Genomic DNA, 15,081 nt, shown 5'->3' with positions numbered 1-15,081 from the left:
TCTGCCCGTGCGTGAAACCTGCCTCACTGTGCTTAGATAGCAAGACAGAGGGAAATGACGAAGGTTTGGAGAACGGGCTGCCAGCCACAGGTAACAAGAAGCAAGCGGGTGCCCAAAGGAAGTGGTCCTTTGCTTTTAAGGTGCTATCAGGGAGTTCCTGCTGTGGCTCAGCGGTAAGGAACCTGACCAGTATCCACGAGGATGCAGGTGTGACCCCTGGCCTTGCTCAGTGGGTTAAGGGTCTGGCACTGTCATGAGCTGTGGTGTAGGTCCCACATGGCTGTGGCAGTGGCTGTGGCTGGCAGCGGCAGCTCCAATTCGACCCCTAGCCTGGGAACTTCCATATGCTGCAGGTATGGCCCTAAAAAGAAAAAAAAAAAAAAAAGTGCTATCCGGAAACACTGATCCTTAACCGTTCCTTGACAATTGCAAGCATTCTTTGTAGAGCTTCGTCTACACAAAGACATGGCCAAAGCAGAAGAATCTTCAGGAACGACATGTCTTCGGTGCATGTGTGTGAGATGCAGAGCCAAACATCTACAGAGACCAGGCGAGTCAGCAAAATGAGCGCAACTGGCGAAGGGTCTTCACTGTCCCGTGGAAAATAGGCGTGGTCTCATTTTCCTTAAAACATGCAGTCCTTGCTTTTTCTTTTGCACATTTGCTGTCTGATAGAGTCACAGGAACAAAGGGGCCCCTCCCCTCTATGCGAAAATCAACAGTGTGAGGACGAGGTCAAAGTGGCAGTTGCCCCTGGTGACCGTGCTGTGCTACAACAGGGCAGGGTGGAGACTGTGGCCACGTGGAGAGCACGTGTGCCACCCAAACGAGGCATCTACCTTCAGCCCTATAAACAGCTGGCACGTGGGAAGGGGGCATTGGCATTTACAGATTCTTTCCATTTAAAATGTTGCCTCAAACCCTACTCAAGCCACATCGAACACGTCTGTGGATCCCCAGCCTACAATTTCTGGGGTCTGTATCCATCTTTCTCTCTCTCCCCTTCTGAGTTCCACCCCATCACAACACGTTGTAATGTCCTCTATGCGCTGGGACCAACAAGGACACGTGTCTGCATTCCTGATGCACTCACAGTCCCCCCGGGGAGAGCCTTCCCCGTTCATCAGCGAAGAAGGAACCTGGGATCCTTCCCAGTTTTTCCAGTACTGAGGACCCAGTGTCATGACGGGAAGGCAATATTCACCGACTATTTGGAGACAAACACCTAGGAACCTGCACAACTACGCGTGCTCTGGGGGAGTCAACCACTGGCAGTCCTTGTGCGTGAGAAGCAAACACATGCCATGGCGACCTGGGTGCGATACGGGTGAGAGACTAGCCACGAGAGCGAAACCAGACGTTGCAAAGGTGGCCCCCCAGACACGTGGAAGACGTCCCAAGGGTTTCCTACGGGCCAAGCGCAGAGCTCAGGACGGTGCGTGCACGAGCATTTGCTGCTCACGAGGAGGGGCTCGCATTCCATGTCTTTAAAACCTGAGCCTCAGAAATGACTTGCCTGCCCTGCGCTGCCAGGGAGCGGCAGAGCCTCAATTGCAACCCAGTCCGCCGGACTCTAAAGCAAAGCCCATACCTTCACACCACCCTGGACCGCCCCTCGCACAGGCAGTGTCTGTGCCCTGGGGTCCAGGGTGACCAGGGCCTTAGCGGAGGGACAGAGGAAAGGAGGGAGAGGAAGAAAGCTCGCTCTCTCCAGCCCCGCCCCCAGCACACAAACACACACCCCCCTGAAGAATTTTCCAGGGCGTTCCCGTTGTGGGGCAGTGGAAACGAATCCAACAGCATCCATGAGATGCGGGTCTGATCCCTGGCCTCGCTCAGTAGGTTGGCAACACAGCGTTGCCGTGAGCGGTGGTGTGGGTCGCAGGTGTGACTTGGATCCCACCTTGCAATGGCTGTGGTGCAGGCCGGCGGCAGCAGCTCTGATTTGACCCCTAGCCTGGGAGCTTCCATTTGCTGCAGGTACGACCCTAAAAAGCAAAAAAAAAAAAAAAAAAAAAAAAGAAAGAAAGAAAAAAGAAAGAATTTTCCAGAATCGGGCTTCTAATTATCTAGAAAGGATCAATCCTAATGAATGAATGAATGATAACGTATTATAACTATAGCCACTGATCTGGGAGGAAAGCACGCCAAATAGTTAGGACCAGAGCAATGATAAGAGTCTGGAGAGTAATAATGCCAATCGCATCAGATAATTTCCTCCATTTTTAAAGGAGAATGAAGTTATGAAAGATTGGAAGCCAGACAAGCACATTTTTGGCACATTGAGATGGTCTTGCATGAGACACGCTGACGGAGAGCCTGTTCTGGGCCACAGGCAGCGGGGACACAGGCGTAGCAGGTTTCAACACTGCACCAGAAGAAAGCATTCTTCATTGCTGAGATGAGACCCACTCAGAGGGAATGCAAACACTTGTTATCGCTGAGAACAAACTACGAGAAAAGATTCCAATTCAAGAAATCTTCTAGGTCGTTTCTCAATTTTTTTGTTACTCTTGCATCTCATGATGAACAGACATGCACAATAAGTGGCATTTACGGGCTGAACTGTCTCCTTTCTTCAGACTTATGTAATAGCCACATTGTGGTTTAGATTTAAAAAAAAAAACATTTTATATTTAGACGCTGCCAAATAAACTGGTATATGTAATCAATAAAACTCCAACTTTAACTGTGCAGACTAAAGACTGGAAACAGGCATAAGACAGAGGAAGAACTAATAGAACTAACACAAATAGGATTGTCTTATTTTACACCACAATCCATTAACCCACACATCCCACGCTGACTCAGACCAGATTCCAACAGCAAATACTCTCATTTAACTTTTTTAAAAAGGAAAAAAAAAAAAAAAAAAGAAACTCGGTCATTTAAAAATTGCACCAACTCTAAAGATTCTAAGAACTTCTTAACTCGCTGATTTGACAGAACAGCCAAGAAGCAGTTCAGAACGTCGGGTACCCCCCACCCCCACCGCAGCCACAAAATGAGAGCAGGAAAACACCCTCCGAGGAAGGAAAGAGCCATTTCCTCTCCGAAATGTCAATGGCTCTGAGACCGGCAACTCCAACCAACCAGCAGGAAGGCAACATCAAATATTATTTCAGACCAGGGGTGAGAAGGGGAGGGGAGGGGAAGCTTGAAACCAGGAAAAATGGATTCATCTGCTGCAAAAGATAAAGGCAGACGGCACCCCGAGGGAAAAGCAGGATGGCCTGGTTCTCAGCCCCACTCACTCGCCTGTCCTCGTCACCACCCTTAAATAAGCTGTCCCTGCAGCACAGGGCCTGACACTTGAGTGCCGAGAGCACGGGGAAACGCGCTGCTTAAACACAGGCCAGAAGGACTGAGCACGCCTGCCTCTGCAGGAAAGTGGGTATGAAATGATCCGTTCTACGAGGGTGGGAGGAAGGAATTTAGAGAGAAAGAATGAGTCATTTAGGATACCTTTCCTTTAAGGAGCAATAGCCGCCTGATTTCTTCAACACACACACACACGCATTACACACACGCACTGACAATGTACAAAGACAGCTGCTTTTCAACTGGACCGCCTAACAGTTACGAACACACATACACAACTGCCATCTAGAGGTTGAGCCCTGAACCAAAGTCTGTTACGTAAGAGGAGCGTTTTTGGAAAACACACGCCGACTTACGCTCACACCATCTCACAGACACACAGACAAGGGAGCACACGCCCCACATGTTAAACTGGAAGAGTGTTATTTTAACTTCACACTCGTATGAAGAGACATAAATTGGAAGGAGGGGCTTAAACCTTTTATCGCATACAGGAAATACAGATAAATAACACGTTAGGGGATACGCGGTGTGAAAATGGGTTCTTCCCCTAGCAGCCCCTTTGCACACAGACATTTAAGCACCTGCGCTCGCTCTCAGCTTAGGGACGACTCAGAAAATCAGGACACTCTAGGAGAGAGGTATGCCATCAAAATGCAACAAAGGGCCTCCAGGAAATACCCTCCAAAGCTGAGGTCCACCGTGAGAACAGTGAAGTCTCAGGTTTTAAGGCAGAGAGGACAACTTCAAAGGACAATCTCTTCCGACAGAGAACGCCATCAGGGAGGAATATGATAGCATATTCCATCTTCAAAAGAGTCCTGCAAGGTAGGCATGACTAGCCCCACCTTATAGATGTGGTTAAACTGCCTGCCCAGACGCACACAGCCAGCAATAGGCAGAGTCCAAGTGCAAACTTAAGCTGCTTCCATCTGTCACCTGCATCCTGCAGCCTTTCATAAAACATACTCAAAATAAGGGTGGTGACGCCTTAGAGGGTTGCGGTGGGTTTTTCAGCTCTTCCATCAATCTTTCCAGCCTCCAATATTCTTACCTTACCCAGCTTCCCATTTTCCTAGAGGTTTTTTTTTTTTTGTCCTACCCATACACAAATGCAGACTGTGTGTGTACCTGCCGATGTTTTAGTTTAAATAACAACTAACACGATTAAGCTCCTGTAGTCTCTCACAGAGTAATTCACCCAAGTCCCAAGGGAAAGAGCAAAATAATCTAACTCAAAAATTGCATTACCATAAACAAACAAAATTGAACAACCACATGCACACAGCACTGTAGTAAAAGCTGTATAAAATGATATTTTTCTCCCTCTGGGAGCAAATTACCTAAGACAGATATTCAGAATTGAACAGACTCATATAAAACATACCTAATTAAACAACCAGCCAACCATCACGAAGAAAAGCTCATACCCTGCGCAAACACACAGCACATGGTGGGAAGACGACAAGGACAGAACTGACAGAGGGTGCGACATGCCAGGCTGGGACTGGTCTGGAGGAAAGCTGTCTCTACCTATTCACGGAAAGCTTGCAAAAGGAGGACTCTGGATACGGTTTGCAGGAAAAAGCAGAGGATGACTTTGGAGAAGGAAAGGCTACGAGATTCGCTGCGCTTCACTACACTTGTGTCTTCTGTGTCAGTAAAGCCCAGAGCAGGTGGCTACGGTTAATAACGGAGGAAGGGAGGGGAGGCGAGAGGGATGAAAATGCACGCATTGCCGTCACGCCACCCATCTCTGTTAGAGCGGAGGCTGCGGCCCCTCTGTCGGTCACATCTTCCCCGCAGCACCCAGGTCCTCCAAGTCGGCTGTTACGCTCAACATCCGAGTATCAACACCTTCTGGCGCACGGATGTGTGGGCATGTGGGCCCATGCTACCATCAACGGCAAGATCCATGAAGGCAAGGACAAGGCTCATCTTGGTCCCCGTTACACCGTTGTCATCTCTCCTGAGTTGTCCTTTGCCCCCCACTCTGGAGAGGACCAAGGGCGACAATGGGTCCCTCAAGACTCCACAGAACGTCTTCCCACGTATGGGCGTCCATGGGGGTCAGCCTGTCATGGAAAATACGAAGCCTTCTAACTGCTGCCCTCCCCCAAGTATCAATACTACCCCTCGAGAGACTGTATTGATTCAGTGCATCAAAAAGAAGCTTTCTGTTTCTGTTATTTTCCATACGGCTTAGTGGTCCCCCCCGCCCCGACCCCCGCCCGGAAGATACCTGGGAAAAAATGCCACATACATCTGCGAGAAATTTCTTACAAATAAACAAAGGCAGAGATGCTGGGAAATGACCACCACCATGACGCTAGCGTAAACAAATACTTCCCTCCATCTGCTCATGAATTTCCCTAAGATGCTGTACCAGTGGAGTTAAGTATTCAAAGTGACCAGAGACAGATATTAGCAAGTATCACCTGCCACTACCATGGGGCTTCAGATGAAGCCCCATGTTTACCCAGGAATTTTATACTAAATTCTCTCCAACGGTTACACTTTAAAGGAAAAAATCATCAATCAATTCTAGCATAAAATATACACTTTCAAATGTTCGGTTTCATGGCAAGTTAACACAAAGGCACCAAAGAATACTTCTTTATTAAGGTATAAAAAAGGATGATTTTTTAAAAAGCTAATGAAAGTAAAGACTATTCAGAATAAGGACAGGTGTTCCCGTCGTGGCTCAGTGGTAACAAACCCAATTGGTATCCAGGAGGACGCAGGTTCCATCCCTGGCCTTGCTCAGTGGGTTAAGGATCCGGCTTTGCCATAACCTGTGGTGTAGGTCACAGACGTGGCTCGGGTCTGGCATTGATGTGGCTGTGGCATAGGCCAGCAGCTGCAGCTCCAATTCAACACCTAGTCTGGGAACTTCCATATGCAACCCTTTAACAAAAAAGAAAAAAAAAGAAAAAAAAATGAGAAGGATAGTTTCTGTGAAAGGGCTGCTTTGTGAAGGGGCTGCTTATCAACGGGATTCTTCAAGGAGGGTGTGTGTCCATCCGTCTAAAAGGCCACTAGAGGCCGTTTACTGCTGCTTCGATGAGAGAGGCCCTCTCTATTCAAAACTCTATCCGTTCGCTAGGGCGACCCGCCTTAACAAAGCACGAGCAACTGGGGAGCATTAGCCACAGGATCTATCGCCTCGCAGGTCTAGAGGCTAGACTTTGGAAACAAGGTGTCAGCAGGTGGGCTGCTTTGGATGCAAGCAAAGGAGACTCTCCCATGCCTTTCTCCTAGCTTCTGGTGGTCGGCTCGCAACCTTTGGCACTTCTTGGCGAGAAGACACATCACTGATCTCCGCCTTCGCATTCGCACGGTGCCTCCCTGTGCACATGTCTGCCTCTGTGTCCAAATTAGCCCTTTTTACAAGGACACCAGTCATACTGGACTAGGGCTACCCTGACAACCTCATTCTAACTTGAGGGCCTCTGCAAAGATCCAATCTCCAAATAATTTTCGTTTGCAGATACTGGAGATTAGAACCTCAACACAGGAGTTTGGGGAGTACACAACGCAACCCTGAACAGGTATCTTCTAGGAAAATAAGAAAATATTCTTCTTTGGAGCACGTTATGGCAACACCCACACAGTAGCTTAAAGCCATGTAATGTTCTAAATGCAGAGTTCCGGTTGTGGCTCATTGGTAATGAACCCGACTAGTATCCAGGAGGATGTGGGTTCAATCCCTGACCTCGCTCCGTGGGTTAAGGATCTGGCATTGCCGTGAGCTATGGTGTACGTTGCAGCCACAGCTTGGATCCTGCATTGCTGTGGCTGTGGCGTAGGCCGGCAGCTGTAACTCTGATTCGACCCCTAGCCTGGGAACTTCGGTATGCCATGGGTGTGGCCCTAAAAAGACCAAAATAATAATAATAATAATAAAATAAAATAAAATAAAAATAAATAAATAAAAATCTAACTGCTAGAATCCTGAAACTGAATTTAAAACTGAAAGGAGTTCCCGTCGTGGCACAGTGGTTAACGAATCTGACTAGGAACAATGAGGTTGTGGGTTCGGTCCCTGCCCTTGCTCAGTGGGTTAACGATCTGGCGTTGCCGTGAGCTGTGGTGTAGGTTGCAAACGCGGCTTGGATCCCGCGTTGCTGTGGCTCTGGCGTAGGCCGGTGGCTACAGCTCCAATTCAACCCCTAGCCTGGGAACCTCCATATGCCGGGGGACTGGCCCAAGAAATGGCAAAAAGACAAAAAAATAAATAAATAAATAAAACTGAAAGGAAATTCAAAGAAGCATCATGCTGACTTGAAAGACATGATACCTCAATCTAAGCAATTTTACAGTTTGGAAAGGAAGAAAGCCACAAGAGTTTCTACGCATGCTCACTATGCAAGGCTGCAAACAATAAAATCCTTCTCAAGGAAATCCAAAGGCATGAAGAACTAATATTAGCCTGTGAAACATTTGCTGGTAGGGGTCTTCAGCAATTTCTCAGGTCTGAACTTCACCCAAAACTAGTTCTGAAAAAAGAAGAAAAAAGGCAGACACTGGAGAAAATGGATAAATGAGATGGAATGATATAGAATTATGGAATTGCACTAAAGTCATACAGAGAAAGGAGTGCAGGACTAGTTTTGCAAAATCAAAGGTTCAAGAACGTAAACGCGAGAATTAGAAGTAGGTTTCTGAAATGTATTCGGTGTATTAACAAGGATTTTGGCACAAGAAGTCCAAGAACAATATAAATCTAAAAACCAAAGCTCTGAACTAACACTTAATTTGATTTCCAGCTCATTCATGGGTCAAAGAGTCATCACAGTTATTCCTAAAGGATGGACAAAAGGGATTAACCTCGTTTCATCGGGATTCGAGGACTAACAAATGAACAGCAATGCAGTGGGATATGATGCAAGCAATCCACTGATACATGGCACTAGAGCATCTGATTCATGCTAGCCTCCTCGGACAAACAGAAATGAGTGTCATCGTAAAAGGTAAAAGAAGAGGTGTACAAAAAAAAAAAAACAAAAAAACACAACACAGCATTCATGGAACACCTACTGTGTGTCCTGTGCCTAGCCTGTGCTCTCTGCATTGCCTTTTTTTTCTATTGAGGGCCACACCTGTGGCATATGGAAGTTCCTGGGCCAGGGTTCAAACTGGAGCTGCAGCTGCTGGCCTACACCACAGCCGCACCAGATCCCAACCCCATCTGCAATCCACACCGCAGCTTGCAGCAACAGCACATCCTTAACCGGCTGAGCGAGGCAGGCATCGAACCCACACCCCCACAAATACAACCCTGGGCCCTTAACCCACAGAGCACAGTGGGAACTCCTGCATTGCCTCTTAACTGTTAGTCCTGTGAGGGTTTCTGAAGGGCAGAGAGCAGGAAATATGGGAACAGACGCAGGCGTGCTGCTTCAGGCCACCCATTCTTAGGTTACGGGCCCAATGCCAGCCATCAGAGTGAGAAAGCACTCCTGGGCTTTCACCGTCAGCAAGGTGACGGCTCAGCGGTGCCCCCAAGTTCAAGGACAGAGCGCACCGGGCTCATCACTCGAACACGTCCTAAAGCAGTTTTGAGGCAGCAACGTGCCCTGCAATGAGTCCCTGCCGTCCTCAGTTCGAATCCCCACTGAGCCGTGGCTAAGACTCACTCTCTAAACGGTAGATTCCTCCTCAGGAACACGGGACACTTAGAGCGCAGCCTCCCGAAGCTGCAGTGAGGGTTCCGTGAGAATTACATGCAATCACACGACCGGTGTCCCGCTTCCGGAAAGTGCTCTCTCGCGGCCGGCTGGCTGGTTCCCTCTACTGTCAACTGAAAAAGTGGGCTTTATGGTGCTTATTGCTGTTGCGTTCCTCCTGCCACTCTGCATCGGAGGCTGGGGGTCACCCTGCCTACCAGTCATAGCCTCCTCCAAATGGCTAAGAACTGAACTCCTAGTCAAGGAGCCTGGGGTCTTTTTATTCTCCCTTTGTTTTACAGTTGTCGCTTATTATGTTTTTAATAAGGAACATGCCTTTGTGCTCCAAGAAAACTATATTGTGATATGCCTGCTGTTTCACGCACCAGGGAGCAGTAAGAAGAGAGGACAAGAGAAGAGCTTATTTTAAAAAGTGGAGCTGCCATCTCGCGTCCCCGAGGGTGTGCGCCTTATCTCAGCTGGTCTGCCCAAGACCCCTGAGCGCCAATCCCAGTCCCCCGCCAACCCCAGTCCCCTGCCAATCCCAATCCCCCGCCAACCCCAGTCCCCCGCGTGGTCCCAATTCCACTCCAACAAGATGAAAGAAACTGCCACGAAGCAGGAGAAACTCGCCCAACTGCAGGCAAAGGAACTGCTCGAAGCAAGAAGACGGTGGTTCACAGAACGGCCCCAGCAGATGACAAAAAACTCCAGTTGTCTTTCAAAAAGTCGGGGATAGACAGCACCTCTGGTACTGAAGAGGTGGCTATGCTCACACACCAAGGAACAGTGACCCATTTTAACAACCTTGAAGTGCGGGCATCTCTGGCAGCAAACCCTCTCACCACCACAGGCCGGGCTGAGACAAAGCAGCTGGCACAAATGCTACCCAGCATCTTAAACAGCTTGGCGCAGACCGTCGGACCCGTTTAAGGAGACGGGCTCAAGCTCTGCCCCAACAATCTGCAGATGGAAAAGCCCCACCCGCCACTGGAGAGCATGATGACAGTGACGTTTCAGGTCTTAAGGAGAATTCTGATGAGGCTTCCCAAGAATGAGCAAACTGAACCAAGGCAACTTCTAAAGAAGATAAACCCTGGACAAGTGGCTGGGAGCTGCTAGTTTATATCAGGACTGCTTTTTAAAATTTTGTTGATGGGTCTGATAAAATCTAGATCTCTAATATTTTTAAGCCCAAGCCCCTGGACACTGCAGCTCTTTTCAGTTTTTGCTTAGATGCAATTCAGTCTTTGCCACTTTCATTAAGCTGATGAAGCCTGGGAATTAAGTTTGAAACAATGATTAATAACATTCTTTGCCTAGTACGGGTTTTATGTTTTAGTTCACTGATGCTGATGGGTACAGGGAAAGCAAAATTGTTTACAGAAAGGTAAACATGACATGTAATGTGGCTGATACTCTTGGATGGAATCTGATTAAAGACCTAAAATGACAGTATAAAAAACAACAACCAAAACCAGTGGATTTCAGGGTCTCTCTTGCAGAAAGTCAGATGGTGTAGGTCTGGGGCAGAATAAGAAGCTGGGGTTCTAACAAGCCTCCCCGGTGGGTATGGAGAGCGGGTGGCTCCCAGCATGAGGGAAGAGATGATGATGTGATCAACTCACAAAGCCGACCCCCCAGAACGCCGCTTCCTGAAGCCTACAGCTTCTGTACCAGAATAACAGGAAGTAGCAGCCGTGAGCCCAAAGGATAAAAGCATGCAACCCTAAAAACCCGCAGCACTGCGAATCCCAAGTCAATCACACTTTAGCGTGAATCAACATCGTGAGAGAAGAAGACTCTAAGAGCTACTACAGAAACTTCTACGTGTGCTGCAGTTACCGCATGCCGGGAACATTCAGAAACCTCCTGCTGTTAAAACAGAACCACTCCCTCTTTTCCCTCCCCGTTTTCTAGGTGCTAAGCTTGCATTTTGCCCTCTGCTTCTCCAGCCCAGCAAGCAGAAGCTGTGCAATCTGTGCAGGGTTAAAAGGGCAGCAGGACAGCCATCAGCCTCCCTCCTTGCCAAGGTGAAACGGTGACATGGAAGAATCTTCCCACGAATGGGACTCTGGGCAGAGGTCCCGGGGCACCTCCCCTGAGCATGTGGCCACGCCTTTGCCCTCATGCCTCCGTCCTTTCTGGATGAGGAAAACGCAGAAAGACCCTAAGGAAAATACTGCTCGAGTGGAACCTCCTCTTGGAGACGGATGATGGTGACGCACGAAGGTGACCTCTGCAGAAAATGGAGAGGAGGTGTTTCACGATGTTCCGTGTTCTTTCAGGTGATGGCCCATCGGGTGCAGCCGCAAGAGGAGACAGAGAAGGTGCTCAGGCAAACCAGGCCTCGCATATGCCCGGGTGCTGGAAACGGGATGCACGCAGCCCACAGAGGGCCACATGGGAAAGACCCAGCACCATGCAGGAGGCAGAAGGGGCAGGATGGAAGAGCCTAGGCCACAGCCTTGAGAGTTTCCACAGGAAAGGCAAGGCAGGGCAGAGGAACCGTTGAGGATTGGCTAGTTGGAATGATTTCACAGGCGCTAAGCTGTAGGGGTGGTCCCTCGGTGCCTGGTACCTGGCTCTGGATGACTCAGGGAGAGGAATGGTGCCTCCCGGGGTGTTGGGAGCAGTGGAAGGTGTGCCACTGGACCGGAAGTCCTCGCTCAGTGGCACTCTCCAGGCCAAGCCCTCGGCTGACCTCGAATCAGCTGGCCCCCAGGAGGGGGCAGGCTCTCCCTGGGCAGAAGGCATTTGAAGGTTTCCTAACATCATAATATACAGAAAATTTTAACTATAAATCATACAATAGAGATGCAGACGCTTCACTCTGAACACAGCTGAGGCCGCTTCATGACACACCGCGAGAGCCAGACGATGACTCGGAAGGTATCGACTTCCCAAACCCACTCCGTGGGCTGCTTGTGACACATTTGCTCTCAGCTTCTAATTGGGGCATGCAAAGCTTTTCTGGACGAACTACAGGGGGAGGCGGCAGGAAGTGTTGGTAAGGGTGGAAATGAGATGGAGGAACCAGGGTGAGTTTTAATTGCCTGAAAAGCAACTCCCTACAACTCTGGGGAGCTTCTGAAGACGGAAAACAACTCAGCTGCAGAAAGCATCGCTGACCTCATTTGCAGCCGAACAAGAGCTGCCGTGAAAGGCATGCTCCCGTCCAAGGAGCCCCGCAAACAGACGGGCATCTCTGGGGACTATTCAGCTGACCGGCATCACACCGCTGGCTCCATTTCCACACAAACACATCTGCTATTCCAACCTTCAGGGACGCCAACAATATGAATTCGCTTAGATTCCATGCTCAGCCTAGAGAAGAGAGACGCCTAGGAGGGCCTACAGCATCCGCACACAGGGTTTGTTTAAAATCAAGAATAATCTATCTGAATTGGAGGCGCACACAATGCAATTCAACCAGCCCCTTCCCCGCTCACAAGTCATACATGCGCAAACGACGGGGTATTCTCTTTTCTTTACAAATTATATTTACTTCTCTGCATTCAGAGTCTAGCTTTTGAAAGATCAAGTTAGATAAACATGTAAGACATGCTAACTAACAAATAATAATGGCTAATTGTTGAGCATCTATTATTTGCCAGCCTGCCAAGTGTTTTTGTGGGTGGCTTTTTTTTTTTTTTTTTTTTTTAGGGCTGCACCACGGTATATAGAAATTCCCGGGCTAGAGGTCTAATCAGAGCTGCAGCTGGAACCTTCACCCCAGGCGCCGCAACACCAGATTTGAGCCACATCTGTGATCAACGCCACAGCTTGTAGCAACCAGATCCTTAACCCACGGACTGAGGCCAGAGATCGAACCTACATCCTCATGGATACTAGTCAGGTTCTTAACCCACTGAGCCACAACGGGAACTCCAGCCAAGAGTCCTTTATATGCATTCTCTTCTTGAATCCTCATAATTCTGGGAATGTACTATGTAATTCTGGGAGGTACTAATACCACTTACCTTTTCCAAAGATCAAGGCTGTGTGAGATAAAGGGACTCGACCAAAGTCACACGGCTACTGAGCAGCAAAGTCAAAATTTAGATCCGGGTTGCCTGACTTGACAGCCAAAGAGACATGGGTAGTTTCCACGAACATCTGATTTGGGCTAAGCAGGCTTGCTCCCTCCACGGGGGTGCTGGCTGCCAGAGCACAGAGGGACGTCGTGCCATAAGAAGGTATTGCAAACCTGTCCACACATGGAACAGCACACGCCAGGTAGTACCCGGGCTCTGCATCCGCTAGAGCTGCCGTGAAGTAGACACAGGTAAGCTTCCCAGGGAGGGAGTTCCCGTCGCGGCTCAGTGGGTTAAGAACCTGACTAGGATCCATGAGGATGTGGGTTCAATCCCTGGCCTCGCTCAGTGGGTTGAGGATCCAGCACTGCCGTTGCCGTGAGCTGCAGTGAAGGTCGCAGATGCGGCTCGGATCTGGTGTTGCTGTGGCTGTGGTGGAGGCCGGCAGCTGCAGCTCCGATTGGACCCCCAGCCTGGGAACCTCCATATGCTGTGGGTGTGGCCCTAAAAAAAAAAAAAAAACAAAACCAAAAAAAAACAAACTTCCCAGAGAGGATAGAAGGGCTCACTTGACAAAATGGTATGGCTTTTTTTTTTTTTTCTTCTTAATAAAGGGGAGAGATCAAACAGCATTCTCTAAGCATCATGCTGAGACGGAAGGATCTTTCTCTAGCATTATCGATCTTGGCCAGACAGCTCAAATATGCTTACGACGAGGCTTTCACCCAAAGAATTAACCTGTTGCCAAGTAAAGTGTCTCAAAGAACTGGAATGCTGACAAACGAGCTTAACACCATGAAATGGTGCAACTTAATGAGACTCTATAAATCCTGAGGAACACAACACAACACGGAGCTCGCTCCCCCGAGTCTGGTTTCGCAAGAGGCTTGCTGTCTGTCCCGGGCATGCGCACACAGTGGGAGGCGAGATGCTCTACCTACGAGCACTCTTTTTAATTGAGCGGCACGCCTTCTGCTTTTCCCTTTACCAAACGCCTGTTGAATCATTTTATGACAACTTTTAAGTAAAAAAATCTCAAAGAGCTGACACAGTCAGGCTAAATTGTCCGTTTTCTTTAAATGTGATTCACCCTTCTGAGACAGAACCCGCATGGCCTAGAAGGAAAGCCCTGACGTTAAAATAAAACCAGCCAGCCAGGGCTCAGGGCTGAATCTAAAGGATGGGGGAGGCTACACGGATTCAGGCAGCAAATGGCCTGAGGTCTATTCCAAACTCATTCGTAGGAATGGAGAAGAGAAAGAGGGTGAAAAAAAATCAGACACTTTTGCCTGAACGGAAAAGGTGAGAAATCCAAATTCAGGGATATTTGTTCCTGAGAAGCGTGACAGCTACTCACCTGTCGACTGCTTCCACGTCAAAGCAAAACCTCTTCTCGATTGAGTCTGTTTTCCGCCGTGTGCAGGATTTCAGAGTGACTGACTCATCTTCTCCCTGTTGGGAACACACAGACCAGCAAGATGAAGCCAGAACGCTCCTCTCCAGGACCAGCGAGCCCCACACACCCAGGCGTCATAGTTTCATCTTCTCAAACCGGAGCGCTCGGGACCACAGCAGGTGGAAGGCTGGTCATCCATCTTCCTGGGCAGGAGCCTCGAGAACGAAAATCTGGAAGCCATGCTCGACTTGCAGCTGGACATTGTTAGTACTGATGCTAACTCTGGTACTGACAGATCATGGGGTCCAGAAGGCACCCGAGACAGAGGAAACCCCTGTGGATGATGTTACTTTAGGTGGGGGTGCTCTGTAGGTTTGATAAGAGAAGAAGCAGGATGACCTTGAGGTCTCCTTCCAACTGTGAACTTCCATGATCTTGGTTCAAGGACCACTTTGCAGGAAAACATTCCTGGACCAGGTCAAACACCCCCAGACGTGTTCACGTGGCGCCATGGACCCTCCTTCCCCCACAGCACTGATCCCAGCTGAGAGCTGCTGTTGCTCAAAGTGATGATTCAAATAACGTCTCTCCCCCCATTCGGCCCCCAGCCCCCGGGGGCCATGTACTGTGTCTGTCCTTGCTTCCCCTGTGTCCCCAT

The 15,081-nt window shown here is 48.9% G+C and overlaps 1 protein-coding gene and 1 pseudogene across 14 annotated transcripts in view; one reads left to right on the top strand and one right to left on the bottom strand.

The window, feature by feature from the left end:
* ARHGAP26 (Rho GTPase activating protein 26) overlaps nt 1-15,081 on the bottom strand; it is a 476,857-nt gene that overhangs the window by 278,378 nt on the left and 183,398 nt on the right. For all 14 annotated transcript variants that reach the window (XR_002342097.1, XM_013987610.2, XM_021085444.1 and 11 more), the window contains exon 10: nt 14,385-14,479. Coding sequence is in view for 13 of the 14 variants with exons in the window: in XM_013987610.2 (XP_013843064.2) it covers nt 14,385-14,479 (95 nt within the window). In the remaining variant the exon portion in view is untranslated. The remainder of the gene's footprint in view (nt 1-14,384; nt 14,480-15,081) is intronic.
* Nucleotides 9,589-12,686, top strand: LOC102167269 (annotated as a pseudogene).

This window comes from Sus scrofa, chromosome 2 (assembly GCF_000003025.6).
Source record: "Sus scrofa isolate TJ Tabasco breed Duroc chromosome 2, Sscrofa11.1, whole genome shotgun sequence".
In the NCBI taxonomy this organism is placed as follows: domain Eukaryota; kingdom Metazoa; phylum Chordata; class Mammalia; order Artiodactyla; family Suidae; genus Sus; species Sus scrofa.
This window is presented reverse-complemented; position numbering and strand designations above follow the sequence as displayed.